General features: G+C 35.3%; 2 protein-coding genes across 3 annotated transcripts in view; both read left to right on the top strand.

The window, feature by feature from the left end:
* The window catches only part of PIK3CA (phosphatidylinositol-4,5-bisphosphate 3-kinase catalytic subunit alpha), a 97457-nt gene that overhangs the window by 38452 nt on the left and 38426 nt on the right, over positions 1 to 20579 (top strand). Inside the window, exons 2-4 of one of the 2 annotated variants that reach the window (XM_066241846.1) lie at positions 16966 to 17132; positions 18171 to 18599; positions 19108 to 19317. In XM_066241846.1, coding sequence (XP_066097943.1) covers positions 18248 to 18599; positions 19108 to 19317 — 562 coding nt within the window. In that variant the 5' untranslated portion in view covers positions 16966 to 17132; positions 18171 to 18247. The remainder of the gene's footprint in view (positions 1 to 16965; positions 17133 to 18170; positions 18600 to 19107; positions 19318 to 20579) is intronic. The other variant, XM_066241845.1, reaches the window with a different exon arrangement.
* On the top strand, positions 6122 to 9020 carry L1TD1 (LINE1 type transposase domain containing 1). The gene is given in 11 exon segments (XM_066240817.1): positions 6122 to 6516; positions 6519 to 7116; positions 7283 to 7398; positions 7441 to 7584; positions 7587 to 7779; positions 7781 to 7875; positions 7878 to 7898; positions 7901 to 8040; positions 8043 to 8145; positions 8148 to 8270; positions 8965 to 9020. Coding segments are annotated over 11 exon segments (1965 nt in total). The 5' UTR covers positions 6122 to 6140.

Genomic DNA, 20579 nt, shown 5'->3' with positions numbered 1-20579 from the left:
TAAAAAAACAAAACGGGAACAAATACAATATTTAAAATAAAGAACAAGTAAATTTAAATCAACAAACTGACCAGTATTTCAATGGGAACTATGCTCCTCTCACTGACCACCAATGAAACAGGTGCCCCTTCCAGAAGTGCGGTGGGGGCCGGATAAATGGCCTCAGGGGACCGCATGTGGCCCACGGGCCGTAGTTTGGGGACCCCTGCATTAGAGTCTAAGAGTGATAGAGAAAATGGCCAAAAAAAAAAAGTGATAAATTTGAGGGTGATTTAATGGGTGGAAATGACAGCATGCCAGAGGAATTGAGAATTCCAAAGGTACTAACCTTGGAGATTGAGAGAGCAGTGATATCATGAAAAATGCCCACATTTGAGTGATTAAAAGATACCAATAAGAATAAATGAAGCCAGAAAAAATATCATAGAAAGATTAATTTTCCTTTTATTGGGGAAATACTTTTAGAGAGTGGAACTTAAAATCATTTATAGCACTAGAAGATGCTTACTTTTGTTACTTTGACCTTTTAACAAGGAAAATGTTTTCAGATGAGATATAAAATATGAACCTAAATACTTTTTAACCTTTAACATTATGGAAATAAATACCCACTTTTTAGAATGTTATCTATGCATATTGCAGTGACTTTGTAATAGATGCTAAGTCAAATAGAGAGAGAGAGAGAGAGAGAGAGAGAGAGAGAGTGTGTGTGTGTGTTTTGTCCTGGTAAAATTGACATCCTGAAAGGACAGAGAAACAAAAGACCAGAGCTGAAAATGACTAGACTAAAGGTTGTTTTTCTGTCACCACTTAGTAGATATGGAGAGTAGTAAAAGCATACAAATGGACAGTTCTGCTAGTTTTGGAGTGTTCACACAGAGAAAAGAAACATTGTTCCTTTTATTCAGAAAAGGAATTTCTAGTCTGAATTACTGGTTTCAATAATGTTTCATATTCTGATCAAAAAAACATTATTTTTACCCTCAGGATAATGACTCATGCTTTTCTCAGAATTTTGCTCTTGTAGAAACTAAAATGCAATCATAAATACAGCACTATTATTTGTATCTTAGTGCTAGTGATACTAGTGTGAGTAGATTGTTGATGGCTCAAGACCTTTAGTGTTGTAAAACCAATTTTAACAAATGAACCAAGCACATTTTAATTAGTTGATTTCTAGAGATGTGAAGGTAGATTTTTCTTTTCTTTTTCTCTTTTTTTTCTTTTTTGACAGAGACAGAGAGAAGGACAGATAGAGATAGGCAAACAGGAAGGGAGAGAGATGAGAAGCATCAGTTCATGTTGCAGCACCTTAGTTGTTCATTGATTGCTTTCTCATATGTGCCTTGACCAAAGGGGGGGCTCCAGCAGAGTGAGTGACCCCTTGTTAAAGCCAGTGACATTGAACTCAAGCCAGCAACCTTTGGCTTCAAGCCAACGACCTTTGAGCTCAAGTCAGTGACCATGAGGTCATGTTTATGAGTACGCACTCAAGCTGGTGACTTTGGGGTTTTGAACCTGGGTCTTTCTTGTCCCAGTCTGACATTCTGTACATTGCGCCACTGCCTGGTCAGGTGAAAGTTGATTTCTTAAAAACTAACAAGTTGTCCTGGCCAGATAGTTCAGTTGGTTAGAGCATCATCGCAAAGCACAGAGATGTTGTGGGTTCTATCCCTGGTCAGGGCACATACAGGAATAGATTGATGTTTCTGTCTCTTTCTCCATTCTTCTCTCACTAAAATCAGTAAATAAAAAAAGTTTTAAACTAATAATTATCGTGATTTTGTCAAGTATACTATAAAATTAGAACCCATACTTTTATCTTTAAAGAAATACTTTTTTTTGAAGGTTTTGTGTCAGAAGGTAAATTTCCGAATTTCATATTGACAGTAGAAATACTTTAAATAATATTTTCTTTTTTTCTTTTGCTTCTCAAAATCAATGAGAGTATCAAATTATAATCACATTAGACCTTAAAGTAACTATCAAATAGAGATTATTAGTATTGACTAGATTAAATTAAAAGTTTATGTTCCATGCCTGACCTGTAGTGGCACAGTGGATAAAGTGTCAACCTGGAACACTGAGGTCACTGGTTCAAAACCCTGGGCTTGACCAGTCAAGGCACATATGGGAAGCAAGCAATGAACAACTAAAGTGGAGAACTATGAATTGATACTTCTCTCTCCCCTCCCTTTTTCTCCCCTCTTTCTATAAAATCAATAAATAAAATCTTTAAAAAAAAAAGCTATGTTCCAGTTTATTTTAACCTAATCTTCCACATAATTTAAGAACTATAATTTTGAGTGTGCTCTTTATGTACCATAATAGATACTCTCAACTCTGATTGTTTTTCTTTTTTTTTTAATTTAGGGATTAGGAATTCTTTTTCTTTTTTTTTTTTTTTTTTTACAGGGACAGAGAGAGAGTCAGAGAGAGGGATAGAGAGGGACAGACAGACAGGAACGAAGAGAGACGAGAAGCATCAGCTACTTCGCTGCAACACCTTGGTTGTTCACCAACCGCTCTCCCATATGTGCCTTGACTGCAGGCCTTCAGCAGACCGAGTGACCCCCCGCTCGAGCCAGCGACCCTGGGTCCAAGCTAGCGAGCCTTTTGCTCAAGCCAGATGAGCTCACAATCAAGCTGGCGACCCCGGGGTCCTGAACCCGGGTCCTCCGCATGCCAGTCCAACGCTCCATCCACTGTGCCACCGCCCGGTCAGGCTCAACTCTGATTTTTTATCACATCAGATTTCTCTATCATGTATCCATCACTGTAATAGCCATTATTGGGTATACACACCAAAGTCTCTGTTAATGACCCCTACAGTAGCTTTCTCCAATCTAGGAACTTTCCCTTATCTCTACTTCAGCCTTTGTAATCATTCCCTTTCTTGAGGTTTAGAATTGTAGTTCTTTAAGTTCCCTTTTTCAAATTCTCTTATACCTCCCTCTGTGCTTTTAATTTCATCAAAATTAGCTAATAAATCATGTGTCAAGCAGTAATTGGGAGAATAGTTTAATGACATGTTAAATAACCAGTTTAAAAGATTTTTATCAGGCCTGACCAGGCGGTGGCACAGTGGATAGATTGTCAGACTGGGACGTAGAGGACCCAGGTTTGAAACCCTGAGGTCACCAGCTTGAGCGCAGGCTCATCCAACTTGAACACAGGCTCACCAGCTTGAGCATAGGGTCGCCGGCTTGAGCGTAGGATCATAGACATGACCCCATGGTTGCTGGCTTGAGCTCAAAAGTTGCTTTCTTAAAGCCCAAGGTCACTGGCTTGAGCCCAAGGTTACTGGCTTGAGCAAGAGGTCACTTTCTCTTCTATAGCCCCCCAGTCAAGGCACATATGAGAAAGCAATCAATGAACATCTAAGGTGTTCAATGAAGACTGGTACTTCTCCTCTCTCCCTTCCTGTCTGTCTCTCTCTATCTCTGTCACAAAAAAGAAAAAAAAGTTTTTTTATCAGTTGGTATGTTTTAAAGGAAGCACTTTAACTTACTACCTCATTCTAAGGTAATTTGTTGTTTAACTATATGTCTTAGGTGGTCAACTGATGACATACTGAGCATCAATGAACAAAAATGTTAATATTCTACTTACTAATATTACTGCTTTACACAGTTATACCCACTTCAGTTTGTCATTCTCATTTCTCTCATTTTAAGGTATAGTAATTATAATTTTTCAGACACTTGGTACATTGTACAAGATCAAGTGTAAGTGAACTGTAAACATTTGAAAGGGCAAATGCTGTTTAGTAATACTTTCTTTTCATCACTATGTACATTCTGAAATACCTTGCACATATTTTATTGGCTAAAAAAAGTATGATTTTTAAAACTATCTGTGACTCCGCATTGATGTTACTGTCATTTGTAGGACTGCTTCTCTTCGCATCTTGGCTGGGTGATACATGTACTGAAATTAAGCTACCCTCTCTCTGATTGCACTTGGAAGTTCTTTGTTCCTTTGTTATTCTGAGTCACTTCAAATTTTACCTTAGTAAAGTAGTCCTTTTACCAGTGGTCAAATGCTGAAGGATGATAAATCACCATTGAAGTTTGTCAATGATTGCTCACCAGGGATTTTTTTCACCATTACTAGTGTAATACTAAAATATTCTGTTATTGCCAGAAATGGAGCAGGTGGCAAATTATTTACATCAGAATATAATGTTATTATTTAACCTTTATTACTTAAGAAGCCAAGTTTTAAAATTAAGTTTCTACTGTATTTCATGTCTTTCATCTAGTTTTGTAGTATCCAAATAACATAACATCTTATACTCATTGGAGTGTAATTTGAAGAAAATGAAACATATTTGCAAGTAGTTTTTTATGGATTTATGTGCTTACGTTAAGTAAAACTGAGGAATACTTGCTTTGGCCAATAAATTTGGCATGTGAAATGGGCAGATTAACAACAGACATTAAATGATCCTTTTTAGTGAAATTTCACAAAATTATATTTCAATGCACTATATGTTCTTTGCTTTGTATCTCTTTTTAAGAATGCAATAATATATCAGTAAATATGGTATTAGAAGAAACAGTACTTGAAGAGATTACACAAATGGCCTCTAAGAAATCAGGCCAAAAACAAAGGTTGAGATTGTGATTTTGGGGCAAAAGGATAATAACAAGGGTAGAGAAATAGACAAAAATGTCTCGGACCTAAGTATTGATAACCAAGGATATTCACTACATCTCAAGCCACATTTTTGCAGTCTAATCTAATCCTGGTTGTATATTAAATACCTTATAAACTAAAATATGTTTTCATGACTGTATTCCACTGATGCCTAATTATGTAATATAGCTATTAGGGACTGTGTCTTGGCATGAATGAAACTAAAAGCAAAGTCTTTCTAGTAGTTTTGGTTAAAAGTTCATTGGATAGTATCTGTTTCTACAGAGTATATCACTAAAATTGGAAGAACAACAGAACACTAGCATGGCCCCTGTGTATCATTGATACATTCAAGAAATGCTCCATATTTTTAAGCTAATGTTTTTATTTGAGTCACTTACTGGCAGGCTCTTTTCCTGACTCAAAGCAAATTGATGGAGTCCATTTACATTTCCTCCTCAGCCTGTCAGCATTGGCAGAATCACTGCCATGATCACGGCTGTGCAGTCTAGACCTTGCTTGCTATTTGATTTTGAAAATGTAGTCTTTGTAACAACCAATTACAGCAATGATATGTGAATATCTTCTTTGTTCATTGTGCATGGTAGTATATAATCATAGGCACAGATACCATAGCTGCATTTTATGACTCTTGGCCTCAGGAAATAGGGAAATCTATTATTAGAGACCAGAGAACATGATAGAGCTTTATGATTGGGCTCTGGTTCTCTCTCTCAAATCAATTTCGCCTTTGACAGATAGCACAGATCTGTTAAGTGTGAAATGTTGAGTTGATCAAAAATAAAAATATGGTAATTTTCCAAAGCACAGAGACCTATGATATCTGGGTGCAATTAAGTGAATATTTGTGTCTGCTAGTAGCCCTAATCAAAGTTGCTAGCTTCATCTTTATTGCACCGGACGAGACTAAGAATTTACTGTTTTGGCCTTTTGGATTATTTTTTTCTTTCTGCAGAGGGATGAAAAGGTACACAAACTACTTGTTCTGTGCGAGGATAGAGTGACAGTTTCTACTGAGAAACATGTAGCTAACCCAAGTTTTGGTTTGCTTATAATGGTGGTGTAGGGTTGACATGCAAGGCTCATTCTTTTCCATTGTCAAGAAAGACCATAGCCTTTTCACAGCGTTGCGTCAGCACAGCAAGATTGAGCTCCTTCTTTTCCAGGTACTGAGACACAGCTGTACAGGAGGAAAGCAAGTCCTGCTCTGCAGAGAACTCATCTTCCAGGACAAGGACCCGTAGTGGATGATTTTTTTAAAAGATTTTTGAGTTTGGGAGAGTCCAGCAGGTCTGCAAGAACAAAAATTACTCTTTGGGAAAAGAAAACAACCCAGTCTTGAAAGTAATATTCACCATGTCTAGTATACAATAAAAAATTTCTAGACTAATGAAGAAACAAAAAAAATAGCTTCCACATGGAAATAATTCAGTTGATAGAAACTGAGATGGCTGTTATTGGATTTAAAATACAAAGACATGTCAACAGTAATTATGAAGAAGTTTAAAGTCTTGATGGAAAATCTAGACTTAATGGTTGAGGACATAAGGGAATCTTTTAAAAGTGACATAGAGGAAATTTTAGAAGTGAAAAGTAGCAAATTAGACAAAGCTAAAGAGTACAGTGCTAACAAAGTTAAGGAATTGTCCATAGATAACTCAGAAAATCATAAAGTCATGGAAAGTGTGGAAGAAGCCATAGGTAATATAGATGACACAGTCAGAAACTGCAACATCCATGTAGATGTTATAGAAGAGGACCAAGACCATGGAAAGGATATACTAGTCGAAGAAATGAGAGAGGAAAACATACACCAGAACTTTAAGAATAAAGAGAAAATTCTAAAAGTCTCCAAAGGGAAGCAGTACTTACCTTCGCAGCAGACTTTTCATCAGCAACACTGGACAGTAATAAGCAATGGCGTAATGTCTTCGACATTCTGTGAGAAAATGATTTTGAGCCTAAATTTTTATGCCAGGTTCAATTAACATTTAAATATGATGGCAAAGTCAGGACTTTTTCAGACATGCAAAGCCTTACCAAATTCACCAGCCAAAAACTTTTTATGAATGAATTACTGAAAGGTGTACTCCCAGAAAATGAAAAAATAAAGATGGGAAAAGATATAGAATTAAAGAAAAAAATGGATAAAACTTTAACAGTCTCACAGCACATAGCTGGAGGAGCAACCAGAGGTGGCTTGAGCATTTTATTCATTAAAGAGGTAAAGGTTGCTGAGCCAGACAATATAAAAAACTCAGGGACTCATGAGGAAAAGGCTTCAGAGTCGAAGGGAAAAGAAGCCCTTGAGGAGGAAGAAGCTTCAGAGATAGAGGAGAAAGAGGCTTCAGAGTTAGAGGGAGAAGAAACTTCAAGATTGGATAAAGAGACTTCTGAGTTGAATGAAGGAGAAAAGACCCCAAAGCTAGAAGAAGAAAGTTCAGGACTGCAGAGGTATGAATAAGAGGTTTTAGAGTTAGAGGAGGGAAAAGAAAGGGCCTCCCTCATAAAGGAGGAAGAAGAGGCTTCAGTATTATGTATTAATAATAGAGAGCACTCAACCTTTCAGTGTTCTACTGTGGTAAATATTAAATACAAAGCATAAAGTTGAAATAACTAGTGATAATTTGGAGAATATTTTAACCAAAGAGGTAGAAGATTCTGAGCAAGAGGAGGAAGAAGACTCAGAGTGGGAATTGGATGTGTTCTTAACATGGGAGGAAGAAAAGGGCTCAAGTAAAAAGGATAAATACTGTCTCCCAGATTGAGGAAAAAAAGAGGCTTCATGTGGACTTAGGGAAATTGCTTATAGTTATTTGGTTTCAGATTCTGAGAAGACAAAATTGGTGAAACATGAGTTAACATCCGAAGAAGCAGACTTAATACAAGAAACAGAAGAAAACTTTAGAAGAAGTGTAATTTCTTCAGAGAGATACAAGAGAAGATTGTCTATTTTAAAAATTACCATCCTGAAAATAAATTACCAGTCTTAGAAATAAAAACCTCAATAGCTAATATAAGTCACAGAATAGACATGCTTGAAGAGAGAATGGACAATCTAGAAGATCAAATTGAAGAATTCTCTAAGGATACAATGCAAATGACCAAACAGATAATAAAGATTAAGAGACATAGAGGATAGATCCAAAACCTCAAACATTCGTTTGATAGGAATTCCAGAAAAAGATAATAAAGAGAATAGAACAGAGGAAATGGAGAAATAATTGAAGAAAACTTTGCGAGCTAATGAAAGATTCAAGTCTTGAGATTGTCAGTGCCAATCGAATACCCAATAATATTGATAAAAACAGACTTACTCCTAGACACATTTTGGTGAAATTTGGTAATTGTAATGATAAAGAAAAAAATCATAAATGTTTCCAGAGAGAAGAAAAGAGATAACACGAATAAGAATCAAATTGACAGCAGACTTATCTTTGGATACTCTGGATGCTAGAAGTCAGTGGGGTATCATAAAAGTTCTGCAGGCAAAAGCTTTAAACCTGGAATCCTGTACCCAGCCAAATTGACATTAGATTTTTGAGGGTAAAACAAAGATTTTTTTTATATTGAAGAATTCAGAAAATTTATTCCTTATAACCCTTTCTGAAGGAATTACTGGAGGCTATAGTTTAGCAATCCACTATGAGTATAAATACATTAACTATTTTCTTCCCACACCAGAAATCAACAAGGAAAACTGGAAAATAAAATGCCACATTTTTATCCAAGATGGATAGCTAACAGGGATGAAGGGAAAGGAAGATTTATAAATATACCTAGATGTTGGTAAAGATAAAGGGTATATTAAAATTTTTAGTGGTATTCCTACCTTGTGAGAGAGGAAATATATAAACGTAACCATAGACAGGAAGGCAAGTGAGCAGTGGGGGCAGGGAGTATTAGAAAAGCCTAGAAGAAAAAAGGTGTCATGATGAGTTAAATAGAAAAAAATGCAAAAGTTGAACCCTTATCAAGGGAAGGATATTTGGTTTTAATCAGTTATCATAATGTGAATCTTTAATCTTTATATTAAATATTTTTCTATTTACATTTTTCAAAAAATTTTGTATCTGTCAACTTTGTTTTGATCTTACACGCATTTTTCCCAATTATCAAAATAAAATATAAAAAATTTTGTTATGAAAAAATAAAAAGAAAGACCATAAAGTTTATCAATGGGGTACAGACATGTTTTAATGCATGTGGACACTGGAGGAATAGCAGTTGACTGCAAGTCTCAATAATGACTAAACTGTCTTCTTCCCATGACAAGGAAATAAGGTAGCTGTTCATTTTTGGTGAGAGAAGTCAAAGGAAACAATGTGAAGTATTTTCAAAAAGTGCATTCACCCTAAGGCATAGTAGCAGGAAGACTTGCCAGAAAGCTATGGAAGTCCTCAAAACCATGGAAAGACTTATGAAGGCATTGCACTATGCTAGAAAGAAACAGAAGAGGAAAAGTCACTTGATAAACTTAAAGGAGAGAAGTTCTCATTCCTGATGGCTTATGGAAACATCTTGCCTTCAGCTTCTTTATTACAGGTCTTTGAAAGAATCAAGTAAACGGGAAAGACATGTTGCTAGTGTTACCTTTTTCTAAATGTTCTTAATTTAATTAAAATGTTTAATTTAGATATTGTTAAACTCTTCATGAATTTATCTAGTTAGGCCCTGGATGATGTACTTTTTTGTCTCTTTTGTCTCTACTTTTTCCATAATACCCAAAAGCCAGGAAATAACTATCATTATTTGACAAATCAGTTAACTCCAGTATGGTGTTAGCTTCATTAGGGCAAGAAAGAGTCAAGTTATTTTTGGTGAAGCCCCAGGCTTTTGAAAGTAAAAGAGAGGAGAGTTGGTTTTAATGCTGACTTTAAGGTGAAAAATAGAGCTCCTTTATGCTTTTTTTTTTTTTTAGTGACCCCATCAATCAAGAAAGGAACAATGTGTGGTTGGCATCATTTGTGTAATTCCAAGTAATAAATGGATTTTATTCCTGAAGTATGTGGGACGTGGGTCTCATTTGTAAAGGAGAATTATGAAGCACTCTGTGCCATGATTTTTGGTTATCATTAGTAATAAGTTTAGTTATAAACTTTTACTTGTAAAAGTTGAGCTTTCAGGACATTTTATGTTTATTTTTAAATATATATTTCTTAAGGCTTTATTTATTGACTTACAGAGGGAGGGAAGGAGCAAGAAGTAATAACTCATAGTTGCTTCACATTAGCTGTTCATTGTTTGCTTGTTGTATGTGCCTTGACCAGGCAAGCCCAGGGCTTTGAACCTGTGACCTCAGCATTCCAGGGCCACACTTGATCCACTGCACCACCACAGGCCAGGATCTTTATGTTTCATGGGAGCTAAAATTCTTGCTTAACAGAAAATGGGAGTTACATTTCAAGAACCTCTTCATAGTTTCCATTTCCTTTATACTAGTCTGTCTTCCTTGCTGGTCTTTTCATTGATCTCATTCATTAAAATTTCATTAAATTTTCAGGCAACCAGGTACATAATTAGGATTCTACTTTCATTATCTTGTTGAAGTATGTATACTCTTGGCCCTTAAATGTAGATAGGGTTGTTTCTCTGTTTATAGAAAAGATACTACTTTTGTAACCACTTTATAAGTTAAGTATCTTTTTTTCTCATTAAAATTCATAATGTATCTGATAATCTAAGACTTTACTAATGTGCACTTCATTACTGGCTCTTATGCTTGTTTACCACTTTTGATTTTGCTACTTACACTAAATTCTTTTAACCCACCTTAATAAAGTCCTTGATAATTAAAAGTCTACATTGATATGGACATGGCTGATCTAGACCTTAATTGTCATAATTTTTAAAAATCTATTAGCACAGACCCTTTCTAAGCCCATCCATGGACCTGATATTACAGGACACTGGTCTTAAATAATTCATTAAATCTCTGAAATAGTTTTTTTTTTTTTAAGATTTTACTTATTGTTTTTATAGGGGGGAGGCAAGAGGTATCAGCTCATAGTTACTTCACTTTAGTTGTTCATTGCTTGCTTCCCGTAAGTACCTTGACCCGGCAAGCCCAGAATTTCAAACTGTCAACCTCAGCACTCCAGGTTGACGCTCTATCTACTGTGCCACCACAGGCCAGGCTGAAATGTATTTTCATAACACCTTCCATCGCACTATGTTTAATAGTGAAAATGAACCTCATCCCCTACTAAAGGAATTTGAATTTTCTACATACTGATCATGAAAACTTGATTTCCCACCCTGAAGTTAAGGTCTCTGAATGACTAAAAAGGATGAGTTAAAACTGTTTTCTCATGATCAGCTTGTAAAGGTCAATGAAGGACAGCACTTTGAAAGAAATGGATAATATGCATCCTTCCAGAGCTAGTGTATATTACAGCTGTCCATTTGGACTCGCTCCAACAACAGCTCAGTGACTTTTAGAGGCTCTAACTGGGGCTCAGAAAAATTAAAAATCGTATTTCTTATCCCTTAAGTCCAATTATTCTCCCAGTGCTTTTGATGACATTTTACAAGATACCTTTATCCACTTCTTTCTTTCTATTACTATTGCTACTTCTCTTTGTTCGGGCCCTTGTGACATTTTCCCTGAGATAATTTCAACAATTTAGTTTTCTTCTCTATATTCTAAGACTATAGTGACCCAAAGCAAGACTCTATCTTAGACAAGTTCACAGTCTAGCAGGAAGTCAAACATGGAAGTAGATAATTTTAATAAAAATGTATTAAGGCATAATCATGGAAACACATGTAAGAGGCTGGCTAACATTTTTTAAAGGGAGTAATTAACTTGAAATATTTAAAATAACTTTTAAAGAGACCATAGTTATTATTCTAGATTTTCATCGTGTTATTTCTGTAACAAGTGTAGAGGCAAGTTTTGTTCTCTTATTCTTAATCAAACTAAACTATTTATCTGGTAATTTATTTTTAAAAACAGGAAATCTTATTTTATAGTTAATGAGCAAATAAAGAGATGAACTGAGTTAGCTAGAAAACTGCATGTTAATGTTTTCTTGTTGACCTGTCTGAGATGAGGGTGGAAAATATCAACATATATCTAAATATACACATTTATAAATGTATCAGTTAAATCAGATGTATTTGTAAAACCTTTGGTCATTCAACAAACATTCATGCAGCTTCTGTATTTATAGAACACATATCTAAAAAATAAAAGCTGCTTATTTTAGCAAATTATGACTGTTTGAGATGATTAAGCTGCCAGTGGAGTCAGTACGGATATCTTCTAAATTTGCAAGTATGTACTTCAATATGGCTTTCTTATTTTCAGTGATTTTCTGATGCACATGTAATATTGATACTTAAATACAAATAACTATTTTAAACATAATGTGCTTTTGAAATTGAAACTTGAATTTAAAATATCTGAAATATATATAGGATAAATATATAAATAATATATATAAATAAAATAAATACATATATATTTATTGGAATAACATGGATTAATAAGATTACATACGTCTCAAGTGTACAATTCTATGTATTATATATCATGTGTATATCACATTGTGTGCTTTCCACTGAAGGTCTAGTCTCCTTCCATCATCGTATTTTTAAACCCCTTTACCCTCTTCAGTCACTTTATGTATATTTTAAAGTAATCAAGTCAGCTAAAGTCTCAGCAGGCTTCGGCTGTATTTATAGAGACATAATTCAGTTTTCTGTACTTTGCCTTACTGATATTGACTCTAGAGTATTGTATTAGATGTTGGTTGCCACATTTTGAGATGAACATTAAGCAAAAGAACACATCCAGTGATGACAAGAAGATGATGATAAACTTATTGCTTTAATTGTGGTGAAAGGGAATGAGAGGTAAAGAGACCTAGGAGAAATTCTCATTGCTGTCAAGTATGTGAAAAGATAGAGAAGGCAGACAGAACTCATGAAGAAGGAATAGAAATAATAACCTTTAGGGATAACTTTAAAAGTACTCCACAAATTTTTTTTTCTATTTGGTAGTCAACTCCCAACAGTGAAAAATATACAATTAAATGACTTCTGAGAAACTTTCCTATTTCAAGATTTTACTTCTAAAATCTCAACTTCACTGGCTAAAATTAATGTTTGTTTGTTTTCTCTCCCAAAGGACTTAGACTGCAGGTGTAGGGCTGTAGTTGTAAAGGTAGGGTTGGGAGTAACATACTAGCTGTTGCACCTTTAGAAAATTTTTCCATTTATATAAGGTAATTCTAATACCTTATCAGAGGTCAGCCAATGTTTTTTGTAATGGACCAGATGGTAAATAGTTTAAGCTGTGTAGGCCACACAGTCTCTATAGCACCTGTTCGACTTTGCTGTTATAGTGTGAAAGCATCTTTGACAATATGTAAACACAGCTTATTGGCTTTGTTCCAATTAAATTTTATTTTCAAAAGCAGGTGATAAGCTGAATTTGCACTGTGGGCTATAATTTGATGAAATCTAGAAATACCATTCTAAGTGAAAAAAGACTTTCAATTTAGGAGTTAAAAAAACAAATTGTCAAAATGTCATCGTCTTCTTGGACCGAGAGAGTGCACATCAGATGTTCAAAATATAAATTGCCCCATACATTAAGTCTATAAAAGTCAAATGACAATGAAGAGTCTGAGATCATTTTTTGCCGTTCATTTCTGCTCTTATTTTGTACTTAAAGGTATCTTTACTCCAGCTAAGCAAAACCAATCTACATCACTTAGACTGCTATTGCACATCCAACTCTTACCCAGAAATACGGTAAATGCAGGCTTCAGCCTTCAAGTACCCAAAGACTTTTAGTGCCGTCTGCCCAAAACAGTAATTTTTAACAGTAATTTTGATATCAGAACAAGGAAATATAAACAAAAACCTCTGATCATCAAAGTAACTGTTATATTTTGTGTGCCTCTAAGCTCATACAGGAGAGGTTTTCATATATTCATTTGGTCTATTGGCCTTTTATTTATTAGACTGTTACAAAATGATGGTCAAGCAATGAGTAATAGGAAAGGAGGCTGCTACTTCAGGTAGGCTGGCCACAGCTGAGGATGACCATTGTTGCTAGAAAACAAAGGGATGGGAGCATTTTTAAAAAGCATCATCTCTAGCCAGGGTTGGTTTGAAGGCCAAAAATACCCTCAGACCCTTCAATAATACTGAAGAACTTTGCTGTATTGTATTTTACTATAGCACAATAATCAGTTTTATAATGAGGACTCCTCAAGAAAAGGGTATATTGTGAATTATGTATATTCTTTTAAAAAGCAGGATTGCCTTATTGAAATAACTTAAATAACTTATTAGTAGATACATAAGAATTTAGGAAGCAAAACCAATTTACTTCCTAAAAGTTGTGAATAGCTGTGACTTGTCAGCATCTGAACACTTAGTCCCGGCACTCTGGACACAAAAGCCAACAGAGTGTTCCTTGACTCTTAAAAGTGTGCTAGCAGATACGTGTTTGGGACCTCAGACCTCCAGAATGCAGATTCGTATTTTAAATATTTTATAGTGACTTTTTAATTTTCAAGTAAGTTCTTTCCTTTATAAATAGATTATGCCCTTAAGTTGGGATAGTTCAACCATTTTATTAACATTTAATTTTCTATAGTGTAAAGGTCCTTCTACTTATAATGTTCTATGTTCTGACTTATTAATAACTTTAGGGATTGTTCTCCAAATTCAGGGAATTTTTACACCTTGGTTCAATGTTTACTTAATTCTCTCTGATACATGAAACTCAAAGTTTTAAAGAAATCTGAATTTAAAAATCATGGGAAATGTTTCATATTATTTCTTTGCTCAAAATACTTTTTTTTACAGGCTCTTTTTACTTAGGGTGTACTAAGTAGAATTCAAACTTCTTAATGTGGAGTTTGACCACCTTTGTGACCCCTGCCTACCTCACACCCCCTTCCTGTCACACACTTACCTATTCCCATGCACTTCAGACTCGGGTAATAAGACCAACTTGTACTGTTGGTGATAGGCCACATTCTTTCCTAGTCTGTGACTTTGCACACCCTCACATGGCAGTTTAAAACATCCTCCTCATCTAGTGCTTCTGTGTTCAGGCCACCCCTTCTCTGCAAATCCTTACTAATCTACAGTGGTCTGCTTACATTTTACCTCCCTAATGCCTTCCCTGACTTCCTCAGGCAGTTGGAGAGTTGTCTCCTTTTCAAAGTTCATATTTTGTCTTAAACAATTTTCCATTGTTAAAGTTGTTCCTGTTTCATCTTTCCCCAATAAACTGTGAGTCCCTCAACAACCAAAAGGGAAACATCTTATTTACCTTTGTTTCCATAGCATCCTGAAGCCTAGAGCTGAGCACAAGCAGATATTTCTCCAAAAACACAGGGTTGAGAGGGGATGGATAGCAAGGGATTTCTCACACCTAGGCTGTACCATTTAAATAGGAATAGTCAGAGTCTGGGGATCTAGAAGCAGCTGCCAGAGTACCAGCATCCGAACCACTCACGACTGTTTCAGACCTGTGTGTGAGCTTGCTAATGCTCCCTTCCAGTGTCAGCCGTTGGACTTAGCACAGCTAACTCCTTCAGCAAGAGAACCCAAACCCCCTTTTCCATCCGTATCTGGTACCAGTCCTGGATAATTCATAATAGCTTGAAAAGATAATATAAGTATACTTTACAGGTTTATTAATAGTAATATTTAACATTTACTGGGTGCTTACTCTTCAGGTCTCTTTGCTGATATGTTTTTCATGTATTACCTTGCCTGGTACAACAATCTGATAAAGTACAAGTTATGGCAAAAGTAGGTTTACAGTTGTGAGTACGAAAAACAATAGATTCTTATATTATTTATTAATTATTGTATTATTTTCCATACAAACAACTGCAAACCTACTGCCCCATCCTGTATATACCATTATCCCAATTTCACAAATGTGGGGGGAAATGAGTTTCAGTGAGATGAATTAGACTCCTCAAGGCCACACCACTACTAATTAAGGCAGCCAGAATCTGAGTCCAGTGTAACTGTAGCACCCATTCTCTTAGGCATCATAAATGAGTATGATCTGACCATAACTGAAGTCCAAATGGGAGCGTACACTTTGAAATGACCTAGACATAGCTTCAGAATCCTTGTCTGGTAGTGAGTAACTTTGTTTCTCTGACCTTCAGTTTCCTCATATGTAAAATAGCAATACCTACCCTAAAAGGGTTATTGCCTTTCTAAGTGCATTATATAAATACGTCATAAATGTCAGTTCCATTCACCTTTTCTACACTTCTGTTCATGTGAGCTCTAAGGTAATGGTTTATGCAGAATAAGTCCTGGCATAAGACAGACAAGCATCTTCTGTCTTCTTTGTAGTACTACATAATGTCAACCAGTGCCTGCCGTCCAGGATCTCCAGGTGTTTTATGCCTGTGATTGCATTTATCTTCTTATGAGAAGAGTGTATCTTGAGTATTTTATAGTTGTTAATTTCCCATAAGTATACGATAGTATAATAAAGATGAGAATCAATGATCTGTCTACTATGTTAGACTTCTCTTGCTAATTCTTAAGTAACAGGAGACTATCAAATAATTGCCCCATGATTCCATAACATAGACCTGTTAGTGCCATTTAGCAAGGGAAACTAGAAACACAGCTGCTGTTTTGGTGTGGCTTGTGGTTTGGTTTTGTTTTTACTTGAACTTTTTTGTGCAGGCAGGTCATCATTTAAAAGTAGTCGTTTGACATTTTCCCTTGCATTCTTCAAATGTTTTGTATGTTTTAAAAAGCATAGCCTATGTCACTTCTAAAATTATACATGTAGATTGATCCATCTAGTTTTTTTACTAGTCAATGAATTTTCTTTTAAAAATATAGGAAACAGAAAAACTATATTTTAAGTCCTGTAACTTTAGTGGGTCTCTTATAAATTTGAAGAAAAATATTTTTAACTATTAAAAAATAATTTTAAAGGCCCTGGTCGAATACCTCAGTTGGTTAGAGCATCATCCCAATATGCCAAGATTGTAGGTTCAATCCATGGTCAAGGCACACACAACCAATGAATACATAAATAAGTGGAACAATAAACTGTGTTTGTTTTTTTTCTCTCTCTTTCCTCTTTCTCTCTTTGCTGTCTGTCTCTCTCTCCTCTCTCTCTCTTTTCCCTCTCTCTCTCCTCTTCCCTCTCTCTACCCCCTCCCCCTCTCCCCCTTCCTTTCTATTCCCTCTCCTCCTCCCTTCACCTCTGTCTAATATCAATAAAAGTAAATTTAAAAATAGTAATTTTATAATCTTGATTGACTTCCATTTGCTATATTTCCACAGGTGGTGGTGAGGGCTTAAATTTTCTGCTGTTTCTACTCCTCACCTCTCTCATATGTTAAAACCCTGAAGCATACCATGAAGGCTTGCTGGCAGCTGAGAGTTGGAACAGAAGAAATAGCTGCTCACAGTAGGCCCCGTTGCTCTCTTTAGGCTGCACTGGCTGTGAGGTAAAAGATAGATTGTAGGGAGCAAACCTAGATGCTGAGGGAACATGTAGGTCTTTGCAGTGGTCCAGACAAGAAACAATAGTAGCCTGACCCAAGATACTAGAAGTGATGGTGCTACTAGAAGTATATAGCTTCAGGAGATAGAATAACGGAATTTGTTGGTGGGTAGGACATAGAGGAGTCAGAGATAGCAGCTTTCTGGATTAGATTCATCATGCTCCTCACTTCTTACTGTGTTTGCTCAATTTTTGCTTATCCTTTAAAAAATTCAGTTTATATGTTATCTCCTGTGGAAGCCTTCCCATTCTAACATTCATTGAGTTGAGTGACAACTATGAGCTCTTTTATAGCATCTGGCACTTCTCCACAAGAGCATTTTTTTTTTTTTTTTGCCCCTGTGAATTTAACTACCGTATACCCAACATGCACACTGTCTTCACACTCTTAACTTTGTCTGCGAGGGCAAGAGCCATGTGGCTTACTCATTATCATATTCCCAGCACCTAATATGGTTCTGGGGACAGCATTTTTAGTGAATAAAGTGTCATTTATCGCTGTTGTCTACAGTGCCTGGTAGAGCAATCAAATATAGTCGTAAGTTATCTGAGCCTTTTGATTCATTCAAAAGAAGTAAAACTTTTCCATCCCAGCTTCGGCTCAGTAAAATAGAAGAGAATGGTAGAGGTGATATGTGGTGGAAATTTTGGTTTCAGTTACAACTTAAATGTTCACTCTTCCCTTGGCCTCGCTCTGTCTTGATAACCTAAATGTTTAATAAAAAAAATCAAATAAAATGTTTTTTATTAAATATAATTCAAGTGAATTTTCTAATTTCTGCTTTGCCATCAATTCTTTTTCTTCCCTCACAATTCATTATTGTGGCCTAAGTTGGAGCAGCAGTCTCCATCAAAATATTTAAGATTACTATTATCCTAGTTAATTCAAACTACAGAAAATGAGTTTTTACATTTAATAATACCATAAATCTATTCTATAGTTGTTTCTCTTTTAACATACATTTTCCTTCTTTTGGTTTAGATTTCTGCTTTGGAACCACCCACACAGCTAATTCCTTAAAGTAGTTTTATATGTAAAACTTGTAAAGGATCAGAACAATGCCTCCAAGACCATCATCAGGTGAACTGTGGGGTATCCACTTGATGCCCCCAAGAATCCTAGTAGAATGTTTACTACCAAATGGAATGATAGTGACTTTAGAATGCCTCCGTGAGGCTACATTAATAACTATAAAGCATGAACTATTTAAAGAAGCGAGAAAGTACCCTCTCCATCAACTTCTTCAAGATGAATCTTCTTACATTTTCGTAAGTGTTACCCAAGAAGCAGAAAGGGAAGAATTTTTTGATGAAACGAGACGACTGTGTGACCTTCGGCTCTTTCAGCCTTTTTTAAAAGTAATCGAGCCAGTAGGCAACCGAGAAGAAAAGATCCTCAATCGAGAAATTGGTATGCTATAATTTTTTACTAAATGTCATTGTCATCCTATTCTAAACACAAATAACTGTGAAACTTTATTTCCTCCTTACTGAAATATTTTGTTTGAACCCGTTAATTACCTTTATAATCTTAAATATATAGAGTTTGAAATAAAAGTCATTACAAATCTAAAGTACTTTTTGACTATTGGGCTAAAGAACTATTTGTAACACCTTGGTATTATTATATAAACTTTATGAAGAATCATTTGTGTGGTTGACTTAGATTTTTTATATCCCTATTTTCTTTTATTATTCTTTTAAAAATAACTGATATGAGTAATGTTTGCTGCCTTTGCTCCAAATTGCTGAATGTTTTATTAAAAGTATTGGAGTTCTTATCAACTCTTGCTATATGTATTCATCAAAAATTTTTTAATCCCAGAAAAACTTCTGTACTCTGTTGTGATCTTCCAAATCTACAACATGTTTATATTGTGTATTTAATAGACTATTATATTCTTATATAATTTTTTAAGGCTTTGCTATCGGCATGCCAGTGTGTGAATTTGATATGGTTAAAGATCCAGAAGTACAGGACTTCCGAAGAAATATTCTGAATGTTTGTAAAGAAGCCGTGGATCTTAGGGATCATAATTCACCTCATAGTAGAGCAATGTATGTCTATCCTCCAAATGTAGAATCTTCGCCAGAACTGCCAAAGCATATATATAATAAATTAGATAAAGGTAAGAAAATGTGCAGTCTACCATAATTGGTAGACTTCTATGTGTGCCTATATTTTTAAATAGTCTTTTTTATCCCATTTAAATGGCTACCTTCTTGAAGTCAGGGACTGTTTATACTGACAAGGTATATAATTGAGTGCCAAGTATACGACTTGTGTACCATAAATATTTATTAATTGAATGAATTCTGTGCATTTAGTATTCATCCCTTGGTGAATTGTTTATCTCAAACTAAAGAACTCTGCATTTGAAATTCACTGCTATAGAATTACAGTTGATTATCTTTTTACAAGTAAAAACAAGTATAAATAGAAATATTTAATGAAATTTTAGAAAAGCATTATATAGTCTTATCATATATTCAAAGAAAAATAAATCTTAAATACACTAAAATATGATAATATGGTCAACTTTTGACACAAGATACCAATTTCTAGAATTAAGTAAACATGAAAATATATAAACTATATTGTTTTTGAAATGAAAATGTTCAGGCCCTGGCTGGTGACTCAGTAGAGAGAGCATGAGTCCGGCATGTGGATGCCCAGGGTTCTACCCTGGTCAGAGCATACAGGAGAAGCGACCATCTGCTTCTCTCCCCTCACTGTCTCCCCCCTTCTCTTCATCTTCTCCTCTTAAAACCAATGGCTCAGTTGGTTCGATCATGGCTCAGGTACTGAGGACAGCTCAGTTAGTCCAAGCACATAACTCTCAGGTGTTAAAAATACCTAAGTACTCGATTATAGGCCCCAGATGGCGTTGCCAGGTAGATTCTTGCAGGGGCACATGCGGGCCTCTGCCTATTACCCCTCCTCTCACCTAAAAAAGAAAAGAAATGAAAATGTTCAAATATCAGTATTTTCAAGATAACAAAGTGAAGGTTTTTGAGATTATAGAATAGGTTAACACACACTGTTAGATATAAAGTTTTGTTAGTAGAACAAGTTGACATCTTATTATTTCATCCATGTTATTTATAGTAGTTTGATGCAATATAACATAACATCTTTATTTGAAATTGTTTTACTCTAGCATCTTTTTAAAATGGAACACTTTTTTTTATTTTTCCCCAACATTCTTTATGAAAAATTGCCAACATATAAGATAGTTGGAAAAATTGTACTGTGGATACTCAGACCATTCTGACAGTTTTAATCTTTTCATTTTGCCCTCCTTTATTTTTTTGTCCCTGGCTTGATCTTAAAAGGAAAAAAAATAAGAAAATCCCTCTTATTTTCCCTTTCCATTTTTCTCTCATTTTG

This window comes from Saccopteryx bilineata, chromosome 8 (assembly GCF_036850765.1).
Source record: "Saccopteryx bilineata isolate mSacBil1 chromosome 8, mSacBil1_pri_phased_curated, whole genome shotgun sequence".
Lineage (NCBI taxonomy): Eukaryota > Metazoa > Chordata > Mammalia > Chiroptera > Emballonuridae > Saccopteryx > Saccopteryx bilineata.
Note: the sequence above shows the minus strand (reverse complement) of the source record. Positions and strands in the feature narration are given on the sequence as shown.